Here is a 26,067-nt window from a genome sequence, read left to right as displayed (position 1 = left end):
GTAAGCGAGCAAATGAAAAAGTTTAGCATATGGATGGGAGCTGTGACCTTTGAGAAGCATCTGTATGGCCAGTCCCTCATATGCATACAGCTATGAGAATTTCCTATTGCCACCATTTCTAGTTATCGAGCCAACACCTACTGCTCCAAGTCAGATGTGGATATGTTTTGCCGAGAGGTGTCCATTCTCTGCCAGCTCAACCATCCCTGTGTAATTCAGTTTGTGGGTGCTTGTTTGAATGATCCCAGCCAGTTTGCCATGGTCACTCAGTACATATCTGGAGGTTCTCTGTTCTCGCTCCTTCATGAACAAAAGAGGTACGGTCCCTTGTTCTGACAGATACTTGTACATGTCACTGGAACTCCCCTTGTAGCACTTCTGAGGCTTTTTGTTGTTGTTATTTGTTTGTTTTAGTGGTACTGGGGTTTGAACTCAAGACGTCAGCTTGCTAGGCAGACACTCTATCACTGAAGCCACTCCACCATATTTATTTTGTGTTGGGCTCTTTTGAGAGAGGGTCTCATGAACTGTTTGCTGGGCTGCCTTCGAACCACAATCATCCTGATCTCTGCCTCCTGACTAGCTAGGATTATAGGCATGAGCACCCAGCATTAATTGTCTAATTATTTTATTTTAAGGAATAGAAATTGTTCTATAATTTCTTAACAGGAAGTCAGTTAAAGTTAACAAATTCAAAGAATTTAAATTGGTAACTGAAGCTTATAATAATAAGGCTAAATTTGACATACCAATAAAGTAAATATGTCAGCTCAAAATAATGCAACCACCAAGGCACAATATGTACAAAAGAAAGGGGGTTTTTTTTTGAATTTTTTAAAAAGAATGATCTTGCACAAGTCTAATTTGGATCCTTTTCTTAGATCAATGCACAAAATAATCAGAACGTAGTTTCATTCAGTGACTAAATGATTCCAGTTTTACATAATTACAAAGAATTTCAATATAGTATTAAAAATAAATTGGAAAATCAAATATAATATTTTTAAATGTGTTATATATCTGAATTGACCTATAATTATTTTCTGATATAGAAAGCTATTATTTAAGATTTGTTGAATTTTTAGCTTAATCTGCAATAAAGAAATATGGGGTAAAATTATACAGAATAGCAAACACATGTACCATTTAATTTCTTTTAAAAGATATGGTATTCATTTTAACCATTCCATCTCTATTAAATCTATTTTTAATTCCAGGATTCTTGACTTGCAGTCTAAATTAATCATCGCAGTAGATGTTGCCAAAGGTATGGAGTACCTTCACAACCTGACACAGCCGATTGCACACCGTGATTTGAAAAGGTATTTTTTTCTAAATGAACTTAGAATTGTATAACTGACTAGGACTTTTAAGACAGATTCATTGAAGATGCAGTTTGTTTGTGAAGAATGGATAACTTTGGGAGAACATCCGAGGCTTAAGGAAGACATTAATCAAATAGAAATCAGAAAGTTAAAGTTCTATATAGAAACTATAATTAATTTCATTTTAGTGTACAAAATGTATAAATGTATGTATTATGTATAGTATATGAAGCTGACCATTGAGAAAGAAGTACAGAAAACTGGAACAAGAACCCAGAAATCAGTGCATGCTGGAATAAAGTAGTTTAGATGTTGTCCCATAAGCAATAAGGGGGTACTGAGGATGTCTGAGTTGAATACCAACCATTTGAAGCTGCAATATAGAAAGAGTCATGTAGCATCTCATAAAAGATCAACGTGAAGGGAAAGTCAAGAACTTGGTGAGGCAGTTGCAGCAGTAAATGAGACAGAAGTAATGAAAAGCAGAATTTCTCTAGTGGAAAGTACAAAATGAAAGGAGCAGACAGATATGAAAGATAGGAAAGATAAAATGAACCAAATCTGACATGAGTGGTGGCATATTAGATATTGGAAGTAAATAATATTGGATTCAATCTACTGATTTACTGGTTTTCAAATAAGTCATTTTTTCATTGTTAGCTATTCTTTATTCTCTTTCAAAACAAACATTTATGTTAACAAACATACTTTTTCTTTGAGTTTCAGTAACAACATTTAGGAAGCAGGTTTAGAGGATAAATTAGCATAATGCAAACTGGTGATTGTGAGTTTGTAGATTACTATTTGCCATTCCAGCCATCTTTGTACATGATATTGAATCGAATGCATGATCACTACAAGTTTTCTCTAGCTGTGACTCTACATTGGTGGGGCAATCAAATATATACTCTGTTACCCTGCAAGTAAGTGCAAGTTGTTACCATCAGTTATATAACAGGACCAAAATTATAAATGTTGATTAAAAATTAAAATGCTTATCATTTAAAAAATATAGGTCTACCATTTTGCTGCCTCTAATCTAACATAAATGGTTAAATTGCATGCAAAATTTCTCAAGTGTTATGCAACATAAGTACCTTTGTTATAATAAAATCTCAACAATTGCAGCTATTACTTGTGGTTCATTTTCTACCGATCTTCCATCAGGGCACAATAAAATATTCTGTTTTACAAATCAATGTAGACACAGTGTTGTACATGGCTCAAAACAGCATGCTTCCTACTCCTCAGAGGGCTTACTGCAATTTGGTTGAGTATATAGACCATATATCCAGGAAACAACTAAGTTTCCACATTAGATTGGAAATGATTAAGGCCCAAAATGATAAAATAGGAACTTTCAAGGTATTTCAAGTAAGTAAAGGATCAAAATGGAGTGGAATGCTTCCTAGAAGACAAAGGACTAAAACTAGATTTTGAAGAATCAGGATGAATCTTTCCTCAGTCTTCACAGCATGTTAACCAGTACTTTTCCACAGTGCTTTCCAAGTCCCACTGAAAGAGGTAGAGGGAAAAGCACACATCAGAGTGAGGATTCAGACGACGTTTGTCTTTGCATCACCATTACTTCAGACAAGGCAGGGTTTCAAGTTCAGACACCCTCATCTCTTATCTTATATTTTCAGAAACTGAGCACACTGTCTGCATATTTAAGATGCTCAATCAATGCACTTAGCTGAACTAAATTCTTGGGTCATTCTAGGGATATCATTTACCCAAAGCCTTTACATTTTAAAGAAAAGATACTATTGGAGCTTATTGAGAAAGTGTCCCCAGAGAAAGGGGACACTTCTGTATTTGGTTTGGGGTTGTTGATATTATTTGAGTAAAAAGAAAGAGCCCTACTTTTCCCCTGGCAAGGACTTCTTCGAGGAGTCTGCTCCTCCTGCTCCTCCTCCTTCTTCCTTTCTTTCCTTTTTTGTCAATACTGGGGTCTTGAACTCAGAGTCTTGTGCTTGCTGGGTAGGTACTCTACCACTTGAGACACACCTTCAGCCTCTTTTTAGTTATTTTTCAGATAGGATCTTGCACTTTTGCCTGGGCTGGCTCCAGATTGCAGTCCTCTTACCTGTGCCTTCTACATAGGGGCCTCATAGGCATGTACCACCATGCCTGGTTTGTTGGTCAAGTGTCCCTAATTTTTTACCTGGACGGACCTTGAACCATTATCCTCCCAATCTCTGCCTCCTGAGTAGCTGTGACTACAAGCATGTGACACCTTGTCCAGCCTCTCTGAGGTTTCTTAACATGCAATCCGGAAAGTTAATTTTGATCTTTAGTATATACTAAGAAGAAATTAAGAGAATGGGTAAGGAAATCATTCCAGTAATTGTGAGAATGATGGCAATGCCTAGAATTTATTTAGCACTTATAGTGTGAAAGTAGCTCTGCCAAGATTTCATCATGTTCTCATCTAATCTCACAACTCTTATCATATAATCCCATCCTTATGTCCATTGAATAGATAAGGAAACTGACTAAAGAGACTAGTTTGGGCCACACCTGTGTAGTGTTCTTAACACTGTAGTACTTACGTTGCAACAAAACTGTGTCCAAGGAAAAAACTAGGAAGTTATTGATCTTGGGTGGGCATCAATAATATTTATCAGTCTTGCTCTCTGTATTTCAGTCTCTAATAGGCTCAGTTCCTGTGACCCAAACCATTTTTCATCTCATCTCCTTATGTTTCTGTGTTCTACTCTATTTCTTCTTTCATATCTCATGTTCTGCTGGTGTGGAGCAGAGGTTACATATGAACATGCACACATGTTTTGTTTAGCACAGAGTTTCTATCTTTCTAAAATGTTCATATTTTATGCACAAATGTTCTAATTCTTTATGGAAATCCACCCAATTTACACCTTTGCTCGATTTACATATTCATCTTATGACACTAGAACTTGCAGGTCATAGTTTACAGCTAAGGCTTGCAAGCTTTTTAATTAATACTAGTAGTTGTCTGTGTTTTCCTGGAAGAGCACATTTTCCAAATTGTTTGACATTGGAACAGAAACATCACTGCAAACATAGTGCTATTGGAGAAAGGAAATAGTCAAGGAGAATTTTCTCCAATAAGGGAGAAAGGGAAAATTTCTTTGACTTAGCTTCCCAATTTCTGTTACCAGAGGAAGGAAAGGATGAAGCAGTCCTTGGAACTTGGGATCCACAGAGAAAAGCATTTCAAGGGGTCATGCAAAAAAGAGTTTCACAAGGTAGATCTTTAGCAAGGATTTATTTTAACAAAACAAGATTCAGTGGGGGGGGGGGAGAAATAGAAACATTAGAGAGAAATATTCATGCAGGAAATGGGAGTAAAGAAGACTCAAAATGGTGCTTGTTATCTGGGGGTTTTTATATTTTCCAAATTGGGAGAATATATCCCATTCATGTCATCTAGCAACCCCTAATTATTAGAGACAATGGGTTCAGAGTGGGCTTATTACTCACTCTAATTATTATTGTAAAACATGAATGGATATGTTGACTAGGTTTACCCAAAACACAGAGACAACTGGTTCTGAGTTTCAGGATATCCCTTTGCCAGACATGCCCTTTAATTTTCTGTCTCGCTCTATCAAAAGAGTTTGCCGTTTCTTAGCAGCTAAAAGGGGAAGACAGGTATAAATATCCCCTTTATGTCTCCCTATTCTTGTAGCATAACATTTAAAAGGAGAAGGTGATAGGAGGGGAGCTTGCTGCTCTGATTTCTTTCAGTTTTGACAAGTGGTAGTTTTTCAAAGGTTAGTTGCAATGTGGAATTTCACTCTTATCAATGACATGTGTGTGTGTGTGTGTGTGTGTGTGTGTGTGTGTGTGTGTGGTACTCAAACTCAGAACTTTGTACTTGCTAGTCAAGTATTCTACCAGTGAGCTGAACTCCCAGCCCCTGATTTTTCAGTTTTTACTTTTTGCTTGTGTTTTAATTTCTGAGTCTGGACTTTTTAATATTTATTATTTTTAATTTCCCTGTTGTTTGATCTTTATCTAGCCTGCCTCAATATATGGATCAAATGGATGGTCTTCTCCCTGTAGAAGTCTATGTATAACAACATCATAAGAATAAAATAGTGATCCTTCCTTCATAGAGTGGCCATATATATTTCATATATATGTGAAAATATTTTATATACTGTGAGGCACTATACAAATGTTATTTTCATTGTTCTTAATCCCTCATTTGTTCCTGTACCTAGTGAGGGAGTTATAAAAACACTCCACAGTTTACTCATATATACAGACATTTCTTATTATAAAATACAACTAATTAATTTGGAGTCTAGATATGAAAAGGACTCACTGCTGATTTTTGAGTGTCGGCTTACTCTGGTAAGTATAAAAGAAAATAATTAGTGATAATTTAGAAACAGCAAACTTTTCAATGATGAATGACAGATAATTTAAAAAGACAAACCTGGCAAGGGCTAAAAGAATCTTCATTTTGAAGATGACATTTAACTAAATTAGTGAGGGTTTTAAGAAGCATCAAAGAAAAAAACTGATAGAAAATGGTAACAGTTGTTTTTAAGTTGACATATGCATTTGCCTTTCAATTGAATACAAAATGTGAAATTTATGCACTTAAAGAAACACAACAATCAAGCAAAATAAGTCACTTATTGTTTTTCTAATTTTCCATTAGGTACAATTATAGCTCTCCCTTTGCATAGATTATAGAGGCCTACTCTCAAATATTCCTTTCACTTGTGACTTTTCTTTTTCTTTTTTTTTTTTTTTTTTTGCAGTACTGGGGATTGAACTCAGGGCCTTCACCTTGAGCCACTCAAGGTTTTTTCGAGACAGGGTCTCACAAACTATTCGCCAAGGCTGGCTTCAAACTGTGATCCTCTTGATCTTTGCCTCCTGAGTAGCTAGGATTATAGGCGTGAACCACCTGTGCTGGCTGACTCTTCTAAGTGGTTGTTCAGAAAGAAGTTAGTACCCACTGGCAAATACTATCTTGAAGAGACTTCTTCTGAATATGCAAATGCAAACCCATTAGCTGATTATATTACAACACCTTTAGATATCCTGCAAGGGAACCCATTGAAACTTTTGTGAAGTCTTTTGAAATCCTGTTTTTATGGATCTTTACTATAAAAAACAATTATCATAAGTGACATTTTAAAATTTGCAAACAATTATATTTGTTCATTTACATTTTAAAAGAAAGTAGACTAATTTCTTAATATAAAATACTTGTTAAATACTTGATATGATCCAGTGTTTATACTGTGATCTGGGATACAGCTGAAAATGATAGACCATAACACTTTCCTAGCAGAGCTTAGCACCTAATAAAATGCTCTCCAAACTTTCCTGGTCATAAGAATTGAAAAAAAAAAAAACCAGATTGAACGACCTCATCAGTTGAATGGACTGATTCTGGATGTCTTAGGTTAGGCTTCAGACTCTTTAGTTCTAAGTAGAACTGCCAATTAGTTTTTATGATCAAGCAAATAGGGGAAATATTGTAATTCTGTGATTCTCAACTGTGGTATACAGTATCTTGATGAGATTCTGTAGGTGTGAAGCCTGAGATAAAGCAGGTGAATTACCAGGTGATTCCAATACACAAGCAATGTTGAACACTACCATCTCCCATACAGGTACTAATCAGGCTCAACCCTGCTTAGCTTCCAAGATCAGATGTGTTCAGGGTAGTATGGCCATAGAGAACCACCTTCTAACCATGTGTCATACAATTTCATCTTTCTCTGCTGCCATAGTATAGTAGGAATATTTGGGGATCGAGTCACAATTTAACTCCAAGTGTCCTGAATATTATTTCTCTAAACAAAGCATAATTATTCACCCATTTAACAATTAATGCAAAAGTTGGAGATCCATAGATCCACAGTACTTGTGGCACAAAGGAAGCAAAGACGCATCAGTTTCCATCAGAGCTGGGTTATCTATATATTCTAGGCCCCTCTGAAACATCTAGCTCATAATTCTTGAGTTATACTCAAAAGTTCCCAGGAGTGTAGCACCTTCACAGGGAACCAAGCAGAAAGAAAAGTTTCAATATCAAACAACTGCAGATCACAATTCCTATGGGTATTCAAGACTATAAACTCTAGAAAAATACAGAATTTTATGAACAGGTTGAGGATTCCTTATCCAAATTCTTTGGATAAGAAGTATTTCAGATTTCAGATATTTCCAGATTTCAGAAGAGTTGCATAGAATTTACCAGCTAAAAAAACCCTTAACCCAATAACTGAAACCCTAAATCCTCCAAAATCCAAAACTTTTTGAGCATCCTTGCAGCATTCAAAAAGTTTTGGATTTTAGAGCATTTTAGATTTAAGATTTCTGGATTATGGATGCTCAGTTTGTAATAGATACACATATATATGTATGCATGCATTTATTATATATCAGTTCACACATAAACACACAAGCTTCCACATATTTTTGTGGTACTTCTAGTTTCCCAAAACTATAGTCCTACAGGAATTAAACTCAACAGAAAGTAAGCCGAAAGATGGGTTCCAATTCTTCCAAGACTGTGAAATAGTTATTACTATTTGGAATGCATCAGAGTGAAGTTAGTTCATTATGTACAGTGGATGCTTTAGATATTGGGGCCTCAGAGCTTGAGCACTGTCCACAGTTGTGAAAGGTTTATGTCCAAAATTACAACCCGACTTCATATTTCAAAGTTAATAATTTTTTAAAGTGTAGTAAGATATAATCACTGTCAATTTCATTATTGTTTTGAGTAATATTGGGGTAGCTCCTATCTGTGAGGTCACTCAGGACCCATCTTTAATATATGTCTTCTAGAGTATCCTGGGAGTCATCTCCATCAAACTGAGTGTAGATGGGACAAGAAAATGTAAGTTGCACATATGTTTTTTGGGCCAGGCAGTAGATTGGCACATATCTGTTGCAGTCATATCCCATTACGAGAGCTCAACCACATGAGCATCTCTAAATTTATGAAATCCTGTGAAGTGTAAGCTAGATGCATGCCTGGAAGAAGAAATGAGTTTTGGCAGGCATCCAGCAGTCTGTGCTACATAGACTCTATTTAAACTGGTGAGAACTGGTGGCAAATATTTGGGCAATAGTAACAATTGAGAAGGCCTGTCTAGATTTACATGAATAAGTTGCACAAGTATGATGTTAGATGCATACTAAATATTTTTATGATAGTTTTAAAAAACACACTTTCACAATTTATAAACTAATACCCTTATTTGGGAAATGAATCAAAAACTACTTAATGAAGCATATTATATATGAATTAATTTCAAAATAAATCTCATTCATGTTTGTTAGTTAAATTAAAAAAATAAGAGGGATTGTGTATTTTGGAGTATAGGACTTATGTCCCTGAATGAAAATATGGCTCAGAAAGAAAAACATGTAACTATATGAGTCAAATAATGTGAACTAGGCTATATAAATTCGAAAGCATGAATCACATATTGCCGTGCACTCAATGAAAACACAAACACATACTTTTTCTTTAAGAGTAGAAAGACTGATTATTGTGTTCACTGGACCTTGTGGTACTACCTCCAGCAGAAGGGGCTGTTTAACCATTGCTGTTATCTATTCCTGTATATGAGCTTCACTCAATTTTTGATGTTTAGCCTCAGTTTCTGTCCTCACTTCTGACATGCTCAATTTCCATTTGAAGTTAATCCATTTTTTCTCAGGTTCTGGAACTTCTAGAAGAAACAGCGAGTTTCCTCTGATTCTGAAGTTCCTACCCATTATTTACAGAAATTTGCCATCCTACTCATCCTGATTTTCTGAGTGGCTTCACTCTTGTCTCCTTACTTAATTCTTACCATTTCCAGAGGGCCAGTTTTGTTGCAAACTTTCCATCATATTTCATTTTAGTTAAGTTTTCTCAACCTGAGCTAAATTTGCAGGCCCCGCTCATTTCCCTGCTCCACTACCGTACTGTCCTATAGTCCTGAGTTGTTCTTTCTCTGTACTACTACAAAAATAGCAAAAGTTTCCTCCCAGGGCCAGTTACATGTTCGTCCTCTCTCAGCTGGCCCCATTAGAGCTTCTCATTTAAAGTTGACTACATTAACTAATTCTAAAAATAGTACTCTTACTTGACACCCTACTTAGTAAATTCCCTTAGACGCACACTTCCTTTACATTTTTTAAAAAGGTATTGGAAAAATCATTCATTTTGCTCACACTATCATATTTGTTTGCACAGACTTGCTAAAATCTATTCTCTCTCATAGTAGCTTCAGTCAGAATCTTTGCCTCCGTCATCCAAATCAGACAAGTCCTTGAATCTCACATCTTAGAACTGGATTATAAGCAACCATGGGACATTAGAAATACTAATATGTGTATACAAATAAACACATCAGTGTTGATAACAGAACAGAAAGTCAAATACTAATTTGGTCAAAACCAGGAATTCTGTGTTACCAAAATTCCCTTTTTATTTGACATAAAAATCCGGTAGATTTTGTGGTAAACTGGTTCATTCTGCTGCCACTTTTCTTAATATACTGCAGTTATACCTGAGGATTACCAAGCCAGGGTAGAAGAAGTGCCTTTCCTGTAAGTGTTTCTTTCTCACCCAGGGGCTGAGTGTGCGGGAGTAGAAACAATGTCCCCCCTTGTCCCCTAAAGCCTTTCCAATTGCTTCCCTGCAATGGGTAGTAAACTTACTGGCCTGAGATATTTTGGAGTTACTGGTTCCTTACATTGCCACTTTCCATTCTTCAGGGATATGGCCTATATGAAGCTAGCTTTTGAAAATGTCAACAAAGGCTTTTCTCTATCTGGCCTCATTTCTTTCTGTTCTCATTTCTTGGGAGGCACCCTGAATTGCCCTCTTGGCAACTTGTCGATTTCCTGAGCGGCTAACCTTTCAATAACGATATTAATGCCGCCTTGTAGTATCTGAACATTTCTCACTTCATCATTTTAAACTCTTGCTTGCTAAGATTCGTTAATGTTATTGTATTGTTAAAAACATGAAGTTTCAGTACAATATGAGAGTCAAAATTAATAGCAAATCAATGAGGAGTAATCATAATAGCTTGACATTTCTTTCATGTTGTTTCAATTTCCCATAGCTGTATCTTGAATTTGATCCACAAAAATAGATAATTGTAACTTTCTTATATTGTTAACTATTTTCTGTTCTTAAATCCTCCCTATCAGTCTTGGGAGAAAGCAACTTTCAAAATGTGTTAGTTTTTTCTGGTTTGATTTGCAACATGAACATATCTGAGGGGTCTGTGTTGGCATGGGATACTGCCCTATTGAAAGACCAGAATACATACGAATTGAGAGCACAAGGTCTGGAGCAAGACAATGCATGTATGCATCCCAGCTCCACCACATCTTACCATGTCCTTGGGAAATTAGTTTAATGCAATGTTTATGGTAATGTTTATATTGGATTTAAGTGAGAAAATACATTAACCATTTATAGCATTATTTTTCTGAGAGAATATTGCATTACTTACTATTCTTGGATTAAATTTTATATACTGAATTAAATGCTTCTAAGGGCTTGATACTCCTTTTGATTATATTTCTACAGTTTTCCTCATAATATTTCATATGAAGAGTAAGTTCTTATCAGAAAGGTCTGAGAGATAACTACATTGTTTGACTGTAGACCTTTTTCTATGAAGAAAAGCAAGAGGATTTGAATCATATTATTCCCTTCATTAAGACCACAAATCCCTTCATAATTCAACATTGCATTAGGAATTCAGTCTGACACTTCCATTAGATAGATGCAGATTTGTAACAGAATTTGAATACAATATAGCTATGGGTATGCAAGGTTTTTTTGATTATTTAAGATCCTTATTAGTGAATCTTCTTGTGGTTCATCTACAAAACTTAAGTGTAAACAACAGTCCTTCAGGTATGCAACAAACACTTGTTGTCAAATTTAATGGTAGAGAAGTAGAAGTATAATCCAAAGCACATTCTAGAATTCAGAAAATCCAAATGGGAAAGGCCTTATTTTTGCAAGGGTATGTGGGGCATCTGTGCTGTTAGACAGCTTTTCTTTTTGATGCCTAACCAGCTTATCAGCAACTCAACTCAGCAATTGTCTTTCTCACTATAAAGAGCAGGGGAGATGCTTTCCAAATAAACATTGAGATTACCCCCTGCCTTTCCTTCAGTAGTAAGAGAAAGGAATAATCCATCCCATCACACTGTCTTGGTTCCTAAAAGACAATCATTTTTGTTTTTATATCCCTTTTTTACTGCATCACTATTATGTCATTCTACTTCTTTCTGACTCAGATTCCTCATTTGCAAAATGAAGCTGATGATGTCTTTGTCTACTTGCTCACAGAAATACCTTTATGATTAACAGCGGTGTAAAGTCAACAATAAATGGAGGACTTTAGAGAAAGAGTCTATAAAGAAATTTATATATGCTTTGTATTAATTGCAAGCTGCAAAAAATTTCAGGCTTAGATTCAATTTGTCTCCAGCTGCTGGGGCAGTACTATTCTCACAGAGTCCTCTGGATTATCTTCTTCCAACTGAAGGTGAAAGGTTTTGTGGTGACTAAATGGTGTAGGGAACAACATCCTCCTCTTCTGAAAGTCTTACTATTACCTTGAGCAGGATGGAGAAAAGAGCATGCCAGCCCCACAGAACGATTAGAACTTTTTAATCCTGGAGGGATGGTCTTTGTATCAATTACATTTCAAGCCTTGTACTTGAAGAACTGTATTCTCAGACACTAAGCCTTCATTTAATGATTTTAACAACCTACAGAAAGTTAGTGAAAAGCATGCTTGGTGCCACAGATGAAACAGCTCAGGACACTGATGATGTCTCCCTTCTTTTCTATTGGGAGGGAAATCTCTCTTCCAAATTCTTAAAATAGCAATTGGCTTTCATTAATCCATTCAGAGTTCAGAGTCAAGGACCTTGGGTGACCCCTTTGTTTGGGAATGGAGCACATTTTAATAGGCTTTTTCCTGTCTGTGGGCTCTGAAAGATTTAGCCTCAGGCAGCCTTCTGAATTGCTGGGGTTTCTCAAGGAAAGGATTGATTACAGACTTCTAACTCTTTCTCTTTCTTTAATTTCTTTTTTCTCATTTCATACAAACAATGAGAAAGACATTCCCAAGTGCCTGTTGAGACATATAGACATTTAGCATTGAACTTCTATTAACCTTCTCATCTGGGCTTAACAAAGTTTCTTTTGCTTCCTAGATATGAGGCTAAATTGCTGCTAATTGCCTGGCTTGTTCTTCAGTACTGCAAGCAGTTGAAGGAAAACAAGAATTTTGTAGTTGCTGTATTTTTTTTTTTTTAGCTTTTAAACTTGAACTGCATATATATCCTCTATTTGAAAGAATACCTTTAGTGTAGGCCTCAACACATTCTATTCCCTCCTGACTAATGCTTCCCTGCATGTTCCCTCCAACATGTTCCCATAGCCCGCACACTCTTGTTTATCTCAGGATAACACATCTCATTCTGTTAAAATTGCTCATGTACTTGCCTATATTCACTGGTAGACACTATAGTTACTCAGGACTGAAGCTTTGGATCTTGTACCATTTTAACTCCTAATTCTGAGCACATTACGGCCCTACTAAAAATTCAATTAACATTTGTCATCATAAAGGAGTTAATTTTGAGAACTATAACGTATAAAGGCTGAGGCTCACATAGCTCAAGTGATGGAATGCCTACCTAGCAAGTTTGATGCCCTGAGTTCAAAACCCTAGTACCATAAAAAAAAAAAAAAAGAATAGCATATTAATGTATCTTTGTGCCAGGGATTGAATTCAATAGATACTGTCTAATTAAATTCTCATAACTCTGTATGGTGGCATTTTTAAACAGAAAATGACAGAAAGGCTTAAAGAGCCATTCCACCAGCACTTTTTTGTGTGTTTTTTCAAGATAGGGTCTCGTGGAACTATTTGCCCGGGCTGGCTACAAACCATGATCCTCCTGATCTCTGCCTTCTGAGTAGCTAGAATTACAGATGTGAGCCACAGCACCTGGCAAACAGCTTTAACTGAATAACAACACAATGTATTTTTTAGGTTGCCTTACCTTACTTCATGGAGTTCATGACAGGAATAAGAAGGTAGTTCTCACTTAATGTTGAACAATTTCATGGCATTTTATAGTATAAAAATCATTCTTTCACTTAATTAACTACTATTCCACAAGTCACTAGCCTTGGTTATTTTATACTATAGGTAATTATTTGCATACCAGTCACTAAAACCTATTTTTAAAATATGTAAAAAGAAATCAGAAAACAGTGAGAAAAGAAAGAAAAAACAATAAGCGGTTTGACTGATCTGATTTTCTAATTTAGTCAGGTGAAAAAGTTAGCCAAACAAACTGATTTTGTAATATAGACAAAAAATTCAGCCCCCAGAAATTCTAGTGATTTTTAGTCACTACTGACCGCATAGATTTGAACTAATACTTGCTTTTTCTAAACCAACTGATTTCCTTTCTCGCAGGCAACATTTTTATTTTCTAACCTGAAGCATTTCTATGCCTGACTAGAATATTTTTGCATGTGATTAATGTTTTCATTTGACTTTCAATGAGGTCTCAAAACAGTTTGGCTTGTCACAGTCAAATTATTTAAATATTCCTCTGAAAAGAGTATGCAGGAACTAAAATCAGATTCATGTGAACCTGAAAAAAACGATGGCAGCATTTCCTGAACTTGTGATGTTTTTAATGTCTAAATTAATCATTTCAGAATTTTGCTTTATGTTGATGTTCATCTTAAACACAGTGATTGCTGAATGCCTTAGTGGAAAGGTTTTAATTTTTACTGCCACAGAGGTTCCTTTTTAACAAGGATTTTTGTTCCTTTTTAAAAAAAAAAAATTCTTTGTGGTTTCAACAGCATAAATATATCTTATAGTTATAGCAATAAAATTTTGCTTTAGTTTCTTTTACACAAATATCTAAGCCATCCTCTTCATTTCTCCATTACCCTTCATTCTTCCCAATTGATGAGAATTATCCTAATTATAGATTCAAGTATGGTCAGAATTCTCTGTTGACATTCAACTTATATCATGTGAGAAAAAGCATACATAAAAGAATCCATATTATATTATTCCATATTATTCTATTTGTATAATTTTGTCGTGGTTCTAGGGACCAAGTCTAGGGCCTCACACATACTAAGTCAGCACTCTAATACTGAACTACACCCACAGCTCCAATAAATACAATTTAAAACATGCAAACTAACATACAGTGTGGACAAGATTAATGGTTCCTGGGGCTGGCAGCTAGGAGAGAGGTGGACTGTAAGACAGATAAGGAATCCCTTGGGACTGAAAGAAATGTCTTGTATGTGTTGAGGTGGTAGTTTCACAAGGTATAGATCTGCTAAAATTTATCAAGCAATAGTCTTTAAATAGATGTGATTCTTCCTTATAACACGAATAGAAATAAATTGCCTAAAATAAGTGGTAAGTACAAAAAAAAAAAGAAAAATCCTTAGAAAGAAATAGGCAAATCAATATGAATTGATATCTTTGTAATCAAGAACAAAAGGTATTTTTCTGCTTTAAAACCTTAAAGAGAAATAATCCTTTGCCATATATTCTCACTAATATCAAAACTGATTCCAGCTAAAGGAGAAGAATCAACATAACTGAGCTGGAAGAAGAAAGGTTTACTCAGATGCTATAAATGAATACAAATCTTTCTCACACCAAGGTCAAGGTAGCTGTCTGCAAATGTTAGCATTCAAAGGACCATAGATATTGACAGGAAGGGAGATGAGAGAGCTTCTTTGAGACAAACATTTACTCTGTATCCATTCTTGCAGGTTCTGGTCTAATACAAAAGCTATTTTGGACCTGTTTCTGTTCTTTATCCAAATATGAAACAGCAAAGAAAAGGCCCAGAGTGCTTACACATCATCAAAAACCTGGTGGATTAAAGACATTAGACCTCATAAATACCGTATCTAGTAGATACAGTATCTGAAAAGAAAAAAAAATCTATTCCCAAAGCGTTCAGCTTATTAAAAAAGTGATGTATTGTTAGATATGCAGCATTAAAATGTGGACCATGGGAATGCAGTTAGAATAGCTCTTCCCTTTTACAGAATATTCTTTATGAGAGGAGAAATCTGTGAGATCTACTGGAAACTGATTTATGACACAGACAAGATATAGCAAATTAATTTACAATCAAGATCATGAAAGTAAGCTTACATAAACAACGTAACTCATGTGCAAGAAACAAAATCAGACTTTCCTTCAAAATTAGAATTGTGAGGCACCTTACATAATCTCAAAAGTGAAAAAGTATAGTTCAAATAACTGGTCTGTGAGAAACATTCTGATTTGCACAGTTATCTGAAGTCCATTTAGGTCCAATTCAGACAGTTGGATTGGGCAATTGAAAATTAGTTGGCAGAAGGAAATTGGCAATGTAAAGCTCCAAAATAAACAGTTGTGACAAAATGAAGCGTCCCTTGTTGACTATAAATGCCTCAGAAAGATATAGGTCAGAAGATTCTCATTTGGGCAGTAGTTCATTTACTATGCTAAACTTACCTGGTTGTTGAGCCCCCTTACTCATTGTCAAGAGTAGGACTCTTCAGCCAAGTCAGAGAGCCATTTGTTTACTTGAAAAATGTTAAGACTTCTTTGGAAAGGCTACACAGTATGTATTATCTATACGCAGTCTTTTGATTTGACAAATATATTTATCAGATACATTTTGCTGCCATAACAAGCATTGAAAAAAAGATGAAATTGTGTAACTCTACACTCTTTGTTCAGATGTCTTAACAATTAGCGATTATAAACATCTCACGTTATATGTGTTGTCTATTTTGCTTCAGAGTTTTCAGAATATTTTAAGGAAAAGTATGTTTTAAAATACTTAATATATACCACAGTGAGAACCAAGGGACTGTACTCTAGGTTAAAGAAACAAAATAATGAAGAATAAGGAAAAAATTTAAATTCTTATTTTCAGTGTTTGATTAGAGAAGTGCTGTGAAAGTCATAGTTTAGTTCAACGCTCATATACCCAACTAAATTATATAACTTTATAAACAAGAAGTTTCTGCTCTGGAGACTAGGATTCAGTGCTGAAATTTGTTCATAAAGGGAAACTGGGACTTCTCAAATGGAACCCTTCACTCAGAAGTTGAGCTTGACTGCTCCACAAAAGCTTTCAGTATCATTTTTTACAAAGGAAGTTACCATGAGTTTTGGCCGACATTACAAAGGCCGTGAACCACAACAGAAATTTTTTTTTTTTGAGTAATGATTTTTTAAATTTTCTTTCTCATGTTATCATTGTCCCAGGGGTTTTATGTTTACAAAAATGATTACAATATATCTTAGTTAAATTCACCCCCTCCATCATTCTCCTTTATCCCTCCTCTCCTGCTTCTTAGAATAGTTTCAGCAGGTCTCTTTTTTCCATTTTCACAAATTAGTACATAGTATTTCCATCATATTCACCCTCCTATACCCATTCCTTATGTCCTCGACCCTCCCACTGTTACCATCCACCAGACAGAGTACTGGTAAAATAAAACATAACCTGTAACCAAGATATGGCAGAAAGACTATGCCCTTTGAAGTCAGGGAGATTGAGACTAAATGACAGTTTTGCTGTATCCTAACACTGAAGTGATTGACAAGATATTTCTAACCACCAGTTTCTTCATTTACAAAATAGGACATCCACTTCACAATGTTGTTTATAAATAGTCCTTAGTGTCTACTACATAGTAAATCTGAGGTAAATGTTAGTTCTTGATCTGAGGTAAATGTTAGTTACTCAGAAAGAGTAAAGGATGTCCAAAATGTTTCCAAAACTAACAAGAATGAGTTTAAGGAGAATGTAGAATATGATCACTGTAAATCACTAGATTCTTAAATTCAATATTTTTCTAAAGGGTGTTCTCTGGATTCTATTCAAATAAGATATGCCATGGAAAAAGACTTTCTGATAAAAGAGGATAGGTGAGGTAGAATGTTACTTCCTAATTTTAGAGATTCATAAAACCACTAGAAGTTCTGTAGTGATTACTCAATTTCAATGAAGCATTTCACAAGGGCAATTTACAACTTACCTGTTAGCATACCAGAGAAAATAATACCCCTTGGAATAAATTTGAGATATGCTGCTTTGATTGTGTGACTGCAAACAGATTTTTCTCTCTAACTATAAAAGATGTACAAGTGGATACTGTCAGTGTTTAAAGTCTCTTGGCTCAGGTGGTTCTTTTGAAATGATATGTCTTTGAGTCCCATCAAAATGCATCTTATAGCAGTGATAATATTACATGTTGACATTCCTTTATTCTGCCTACATTTACTATCAACCAGACACTGTGCTCAGTACTGATGATACAGGGTTAAATAAGACATCAAGGTTCCCATCTCTCATGAAGCACACAGATCAGAAGTGGGTTAGGAGGAAGTTAAAATAGCCCAGACTAGAAGTAATGAGAGTCTGTACTGAGACAATAGCAATGAGAAAGAGGGTGGGGGGAGACAGTGAAACAAACATGCAAGTTAATCTAAGACAATCCTACGTGCCATAGAATGTGTAGATGTAATAGTTGTTGGAGGTGGAGAGACTAATTTCAATAATTGGACATAGAAGTTCTTCCTGAGAACATGATGTATGAACTGAGATCTGAATAATACAGAGGAGCCCCAGACATATAAAGCTATGGATGTGTAATGATTCCAGAGAAACAATAAGGCTGCAAGTGAAAAGCCCCTAAGCTGAAATTTTATTTCATAAATATATATATATATACCACATATATATTATAGTATATATGTATATATTAAGTATGTAATATATACAATATATCACATATAATTATATATGCTATATCACATATATATTTTATAATATATATATTACCCCACCCACAGGAAGAATACCAAAGTAACTGAAACATACTGAATAGTGAAGGACAAATGGCAGTCAAAAGAGTATAGCACAAATCATATCATGTGCTGTCTTAGGGGCCACTTACTAATAGCAATATTACTTTAAAAATGATAGCAAACCAGTTAAATATTTAAGCAAGACAGAAACATGATCGGATTTATTCATTCAACAAATATTTGAATGAATATATACCATGTTCCAACTCTTTTTTTCTCCATTCTTTTTTTTTTTTGGCAACTGGAGGTACTGTAGCTACCCAAAAAGATCCTGCCTTTATGGGGATTACATTTTTGTAGATTAACATTTAACAATGAAATATGAATAGTGGATTAATATTGGGGAAAAATTGGAATCTGTGTTGGTATTCTACATGGGTGATGAGAGGGACTTACACTAGAATGACGACAGTGGCAGGACATGAAAAGAAATCAACAGATCTGGTATTTTTTCTCCAGGTAGAGTCTACCAGGTTGCTGATGGATACATATAGTAGATGAAGGAAAGAGAATTTGGCAGATACAAATGTCATTTTTGAAATATTAGTTGGGAAAGAACTTTTTGGAAACAGAACCCAAAAGGTTTTTTTGTGGCCATTTTAAATTTGGAGTGTCTATTAGACACTTAAGAGACCTCAAGAAGGCTGTTGGAAAGGCAAGCTTAGAGGTCAGGAAGAGATCACCATGTGAGACATATATTTGAAAGTCTCAGCAAAGAGCTGCTTTTTAAAAAGCTATGGAGTGGAAGAGGTCATCTGTGGAGAGAAAAGAAAGTAAAGAGGAACTAAGAAAGGAGTCAGTACTGTCAGAGAAGACTGCAAAACCTGGCAAAGATGTGGAAGGCAAGCCAGGGGGAGAGTCATGGAAGCTGAGAAGAACATGTTTCAGTTAGTAGAAGTTGCCTACTATGCTGAATACAATAAGGACAAAATAGTGCCACTGTACTTGTCAAGATGGGAGGCACTAGATACTTCAAACTAGAACAGTTCCTAATGAGTAGCAAGGATGAATAATAACAAATGCTGCTACTTACATTGTGTTTACTATGCATCAGCTGCCACCTGTGTGCTTCATAAATTTAACACTTAATCATAATTAGCAACTCTGTGAATTAAATGTAATTATGATTCCATTTTACTTCTTAGGAAACTGAGGTACAGAGCCACTGAATAGCCTGCTTTATATATACTAAGCGATAGTGCTAATATGTGAAACTTGGCAGGCTGACTCTAGCAGCTGTCTTTACTATGCTACTATACTATGTTTTTACAACCCAATAAAAGTAGCTGGGTGGGCGGGGCAGATGAAACGTTTCAAAAAATTTGGGAGTTATGGGAAACTGAGAAATTGGGTTGTAACTGAAGGGGGCTGAAGATCAGGAAGGGATTTTAAGGATGGAAATACTATAACATGCATGCATGCCGAAATAATCTGGTACACAGGAGAAACTGATGTTGCAGGATAGAAGGATCTAATTGTGTAAGCAAAGTCCTTACCCTTAGCTTGGGGTCTGGCAAAGGTAGGGGCTACTGATTGACAATAAATTACTTAAACACAGGAAGTGGCAGAACTGGGATCTAATTCCTGTTCTCTGACTTCTGGTTTAGTTCTCAGGTCAGTAGACCGTGCTTTCTCATAGCTCTTAGCCCAGACTACGCCTCAACTAAAAGGTCATTTCTCCCAGGTTCTATCAGTAGCCCCACTGCTTCAAATGCAGAAGCCCCTTATTCAATTTCTTGCTGGAATGGATTCTTCACAAATAAGGATAATCCTTCATTTCATGTTTACTCACTCGGTTGGCTTCCTGTTTTCCACATTCTTCCCACAACAGGCTTTGCAGTTTCTATTTTCTGAGACTTTCAAATAAATGTGAGTTGATATTGTGACCGAGTGCCTCCTGAAATACATAATTTTCTCCCTTTATCATTTTTAAACAAATGGATGAATTGCAAAGGAGCTACATTAATGAAATGTTTAATTTGAGGTTTTAATTTTGCAAATGTTGGGAAGCATAATTAAGACCCAGGAAGTACAAAAGTGTCTTCTGGAATGCAAAATCAACTGTTTTTGCATCTAAAGTTTTGGGAACATTTTCTGTTTAAACACAGACTTTTATAAATATTCTCCTGTGTTCCACAAGCACCCTGCACACTGTAAAAACACAAAACACATAGTCCTTATAAAAGTGGCAATAAATAATCAACATAGCTCTCACTGTAACAATTAACAGAAAACAATGCTAGGAAGGAGTGAAGATGTAGGTGAAAGGGAGTAGGCACTGGTTTCATACATCTTTTATTCTCATAATTGCAGGGCAATTTTCTTCAATTTCATTCTAGATGATGTCTCAGATAATTAAAACAGTAAGAAGAGAAAGGAATAATGAGTTAGATGGGGATAGAGATAGGATGGTAAATGTTTCTGGACAAAAGGTGAGGACAGAGAGGATTTAAAAGCTTAAATTAAAAATCCAGCTATTTACAAGCATTTTCTCAGCATCAGGATACAATATAATTTTTAAAAAGAAAAGAAAAGAATTTACACAGACAGACCTGGTACATTCATTAAGTTGGAAGAGGAAAAGAAAGTAACCTTACTTTAGATGGTGAATACTTGTGTTTATGCATCTGAAATGACTACTTCTTTAGCATACCATAAATTACCTAGGTTTGTAAATTTCTATCTCTTAGGCTATGTCTAAACAGAAAAGCTAACTTTTAGTTTAAAAAAAATGAGTCAAGGGACAAATGCTCACAAAATTCCTATCTCTACTTCTTTTAATAGTATTTTACAATTACAGGAAAAAATAACTTAATAAAAAAACCCCATAGATTCATCGGTTGATTCAATAATACTTACTGGCTTCTATTAGGTTGAACCATATAGAATCGTCTTTGGTCAAATATGGCCTATGGTCAAATATTTGTCAATATGGCTACAAATCAACAGCATCATATGGTTCAAGGTAACATTACCTTGAAGCTAACGGAGAAACTTCTTTCATGATTGAAATAATCAGTATCTTGAATTATTTTCTCTATATTTTTGTCTAGTAGTTTCAAAGTTTCAGGACTTACGTTTAGGGCTTTGATCCATTTTGATTTGGTTTGTATATGTGTTGAAATATCTTTCAAGAGAAGTTTCAGTCTTCTGCATGTGGCTATGCAGTTTTCCCAGCATTGTTTATTAAAGATGTTATCCTTTCTCCAATATATAGTTTGGGTGCCTTTGGCAAGAATCAGTTGGGTATGGATACCTGGGATTATTTCTCCAATCTGTATTCTGTTCCATTGGCCTATATATATCTATTTTTACGCCATGGAATTACTACTGTAGCTCTGTAGTATGTCTTGAAATGAAAAATTGTAGTGTCTCCAGCTTTGGTGATTTTGTTCAAGATTGCTTTGGCTATTCAGGGTCTTTTTGTGTTTCCATAGGAATTTTAGGATTTTTTTTCTGGTTGTGTGAAGAATGCCATTGGTATTTTGATAGAGATTGCATTGAATCTGAAGATTGCTTTGGGTAGTGTGGACATTTAAATAGTATTACTTCTTCCAATCCATGAATATGGAAGGTCTTCCCATGTTTTTTGTGTCTTCTTCAATTTCTTTCATTAGTAGTTTGTAATCCTCATTGTAATGATCTTTCACTTTCTTCGTTGGGTTTATTCATTGGTGTTTCATTTATTTTTGTAGCTTTTTTTATTGCTGTCATGATTTCTAGGAGTACAGAAAAGCTACTAATGTTTTTTATGTTGATTTTTGTATCCTGGTATTTTGCAGAATTTATTATCAGTTCTATTTTATTTTCGCAAAATCTTTAGGATTTTCTTTGGCAAACAGGGATAATTTGGCTTCTTCTCTACCTTTGTTTCTCTTGCTTAATTGCTCTAGTTAAAACTTCTAGAACTATATTGAATAAGAGTGGTGGTCCTGATCTTGGAAGTACATTCAGGTTTTCCCCACTTAGCTGGCTCTGGGTCTATGATATATAGCCTTTATTAGTACAACTATTATGAAGGAAAGTATAGAGGGCCCTCAGAAAATTAAAAATAGATCTACCATATGATCCAGCTATCTCATATCGGGGTGTATATGTGATGGAAAGAAAATTAGAGTACCAAAGAGATACCAGCATACCAATGTTTATTACAGCACTGTTAACAATAGCTAAGCTACTAAATCAGCCCAGGTACTCATCAACATTCATCAACAGATAAATGGATTAAGAAAAAAAACATGGTACATATACATAATGGAGTATTATTCAATCATGATGAAGAATGAAATCCTGTCATTTGCAGAAAAATGTATGAAACTAGAGATTATTATATTAAGCTAAATCAGCCAAACACAGAAAGACAAATACTGCATGTTCTCTCTCATATGTGGAAGTTAAAAAATATTTGACCTGAAAGTATACTAGTGATTACCAGAGCTTTGGAAGGATGCAGGGGAGGTGTGTAGAAAAGATGTCAATTTGATTAGTGTCTATTGTATGAATGTATGAAAGTATCAGACTGAACTTCACTAGCATGTGCTATTAGTATGTGCTAATAATTTTTTTAAAAATACATCAATATATATTTATTGAACATGGATATAGATTCAGGACTTCACCAGATGTTCCAAATCAGTGGTAGCAATAATTGTGATTATGACAGTGCTTTTAGTATTAAAATGTAGCCAGACCTCAAGGGAAACACGTGTTTTAGAGTGCATCAGATAAGAGAATGCACAACCACACTGGTTTAAATGCAACAATCCTTTGTAAATATTTTTCCTATATTTTATTCAGTATAGTAGTAGTTCATATATTGAAAAATAGCAGTATATATACATATGGAGCACATATATATTTAAACAGGTGGGTCATAATGCAAATATGTATGATTCAAATGTATTACATGATCATTTAAGTTGTAAATAGAACACTCATTTAAACTGGCTTTTGCAAAACAAAAAAGCAGTTTTCACTTGCATAAACTCAAAAATTCAGAAGCGGATATCACTTAAGCATACAGATATATTTAGGATTTCAAATAATATGGTCGAAACTAACTCTCTCCTCTCTCAGATTTTTTGTTCTTACTTAATTTATTAAGATTGGTTTTATTCCTTTTATTTTTATTTTTTTGGCAATATTGGGGTTTGAACTCAGTGCCTTGTGCTGCAGTGCTCTACCACTTAAACCACACTCCCAGTCCTTTCAGCTTTAGTTATTTTTCAAATAGAGTTTTGCATCTTTGCCTCAGGCCAGCCTCATACTGCAATCCTCCAATTTAAGCCTCTGCATAGCTGGCACCACAGGTGCACACCACCACACTCAGAGGCTTTATTCTTAAATTCCACATGGTAGCCACTCTTAACAATAGAAAGACGTCTTCTATTTCCACAGTACCAATGCATATCCTGACGTTATATAGCTTTGTCTCTTTTTGCCCAAGATTTTGCTCCCTATTTATTCCTAAAACAGCCATTAGAGAGGAAAACGTCATGTTCTGATCACTCAGACAATTCATGAGCCACTCCTAGAATCTTAGAGTAACATGAATCTTATGAGCTACAGGTGAGGAGGGAGAATATTTAAGAAAAAATGTCAAAAACTATGAGTAAGTGCTAAACAGACAAAAATAACATCTTGCCAAATGTGAAGTCCTACTGCAGTAACTCTACGCCACCTAAGACACCATGGCACAGGGGCTGCTCGTCACTGCAGTGACACAATGAAAGAAATATATCCTTACCTTTTTTTTTTTTATGTCATCCATGCTGGCCTTGAAATTGTGATCCTCCTGTCTCAAGCTTCTGAGAGCTGGGATGATAGGTATGTGCTACCGTGCCTGACTACTTACCTGTTTCTTGGTATAAACCTGGTAGTTTATTCACGTGTTCAGTAAGATTTTTTTTTTTTTTTTTTTTGGTGCATCTGGATTTGAACTCAAGGATTCACACTTGCAAAGCAAAAAAAAATTTTTAAGAGGTACTGGGGTGAAAGTTCATGGTCTTTTGCTTCCTAAAAAAGTACTCTATCACTTGAGCCACGCTCCCAGTCTCCATAATAATTGATTTCGAATGTACTCCACATTATATTACTAGAAGATTCAGTTTGATTAACACACAGGTTTTTTTTTTTTTAAGAAGGAGTCTTATGAAATTTTATTCAATTTCAAGAGTACAGGCAAGAAGCAAGCTCCACAGTTAAGCATAGACAATACAGTAATATTACTGGCTTGGATGGCTGTACATTGTGTTGTTCAGAGTGCCAAGAACTACCTGGTATACCAGCTATCCAGTTTTTACCAATCAACTGTTTGCCTTGCCAGGCTCCATTGCTCCTAACTACAATGGAAGTGAGGTGTGTTTACAAAGAAAATCTTTTATTCTTAAATAAGACACAGTTATTTTCCATAAGGAGCTCTATACCTAATAAAAGACAAAATTGGTCAATAATGAACCAAGGGTTGTGAAAATGAAACCAAATTTGCACAGAGAAAAGGAAAGGATATACAGGAAAATGATACCTGAGCTGAGACCTAAAGAATAGGAATTTCCAGGTAAAATAAAATATCAGTGACTGAAATAAACCAGACCAATTTCATACTGAAGTGGGATACCTAAAGTCTTATTACTGTTTGAATTGAGAGAAGGCATATTAGGGTCAGGACAGGAAATTTTGAGTGCTCACAAATACCACAAACACAAACACCACTGAGGTGAGGAAGGTCGGAGTTCAAAGCAATATGGGGATTTAGAGAAAAATCCTATACAACATTTCAAACCATTATTTGATCATGCAACTTTTCTCAGGAGCTATTTATCAAGAGATAAGTCAATTAAAAAGGAGTGAAAAAAGATTCACTAATGCCTTTTGGTGAGAGAGAGAAGAATGGGAAGAAATTCATTTTATTGCAGCAAAGTCTTTGGGAGCAGAGAACTGAAGCATTTCAATCTCTTAGGTTATAAAGAAAGAAGAAAAAGAAACATCAGAAAATTTTGAGTGGTTTTACAATCTAAGAGGAAGCTGACCTTGGTAGCACTTAGAAAAATCATGTCAAGAACATTGGAAAGTTTTAAAGTCTTAAATTCAAGATTCAATTTTTTATTCTTCCAAGTTGACAATGAACCTAATACTAAAAGGCAGTGTTTAAGCAGCTCTTCTGTTCTGACACATGGATTGAGTAAGTGAGCATAGCCTATATGGGAATTCTTCTTGATATAAATATAACCTTGATAGAACCATAAACAGTCCAATACATATATATACAGCACACCACATGTCATATTTGCTTGATTTTTCAGGTCATAATAATTCCTGTACTTTGTACTGTCCTTTTTGATAAGATTTTAAAAAGATATTTTTAATGCACTCACAGCAGAAAGATTTTTTTAAAAACTTTTTATTTATTGGTTACAATACTTAACTATATAATTCAGGTCATTGTTATTCACAAGTTATATTGAAGCTTTAATAGCACTATCAATGACAAGGCATATACCTGTCTTCATTTTGTAACAAAAAGGAAAATATATAAATAGATTCCCATTGTCTGGTAGCTTCTATGGTACAGTTATAGAGATGCTAAACAATCCATACTCCATGTGAACAAGTTAGAAAAAAACATTTAATGAGCTACAGAGGGAAGTATTTTCAGAGTGCTGTACTCATTTTCATAAATGTTTCTGGAGAGGCAATTGCTCAAATATAATTCTCCCATTAGGAGGTTAAGAGAGATAATAACAGCTTACAACAGAGAAAATAACAAAAGAAATAAGATGTCAAATATGATCAGATTTGTCTTTGCCATGTAC

At 35.1% G+C, this 26,067-nt stretch overlaps 1 protein-coding gene across 2 annotated transcripts in view; it reads left to right on the top strand.

Moving 5' to 3' along the window:
• Positions 1-26,067, top strand: part of Tnni3k (TNNI3 interacting kinase) — a 316,805-nt gene that overhangs the window by 166,109 nt on the left and 124,629 nt on the right. For both annotated transcript variants that reach the window (XM_074079756.1, XM_074079755.1), the window contains 2 exons: positions 123-317; positions 1,218-1,322. In XM_074079756.1, coding sequence (XP_073935857.1) covers positions 123-317; positions 1,218-1,322 — 300 coding nt within the window. The remainder of the gene's footprint in view (positions 1-122; positions 318-1,217; positions 1,323-26,067) is intronic.

This window comes from Castor canadensis, chromosome 7 (genome assembly GCF_047511655.1).
Source record: "Castor canadensis chromosome 7, mCasCan1.hap1v2, whole genome shotgun sequence".
NCBI lineage: Eukaryota > Metazoa > Chordata > Mammalia > Rodentia > Castoridae > Castor > Castor canadensis.
Note: the sequence above shows the minus strand (reverse complement) of the source record. Positions and strands in the feature narration are given on the sequence as shown.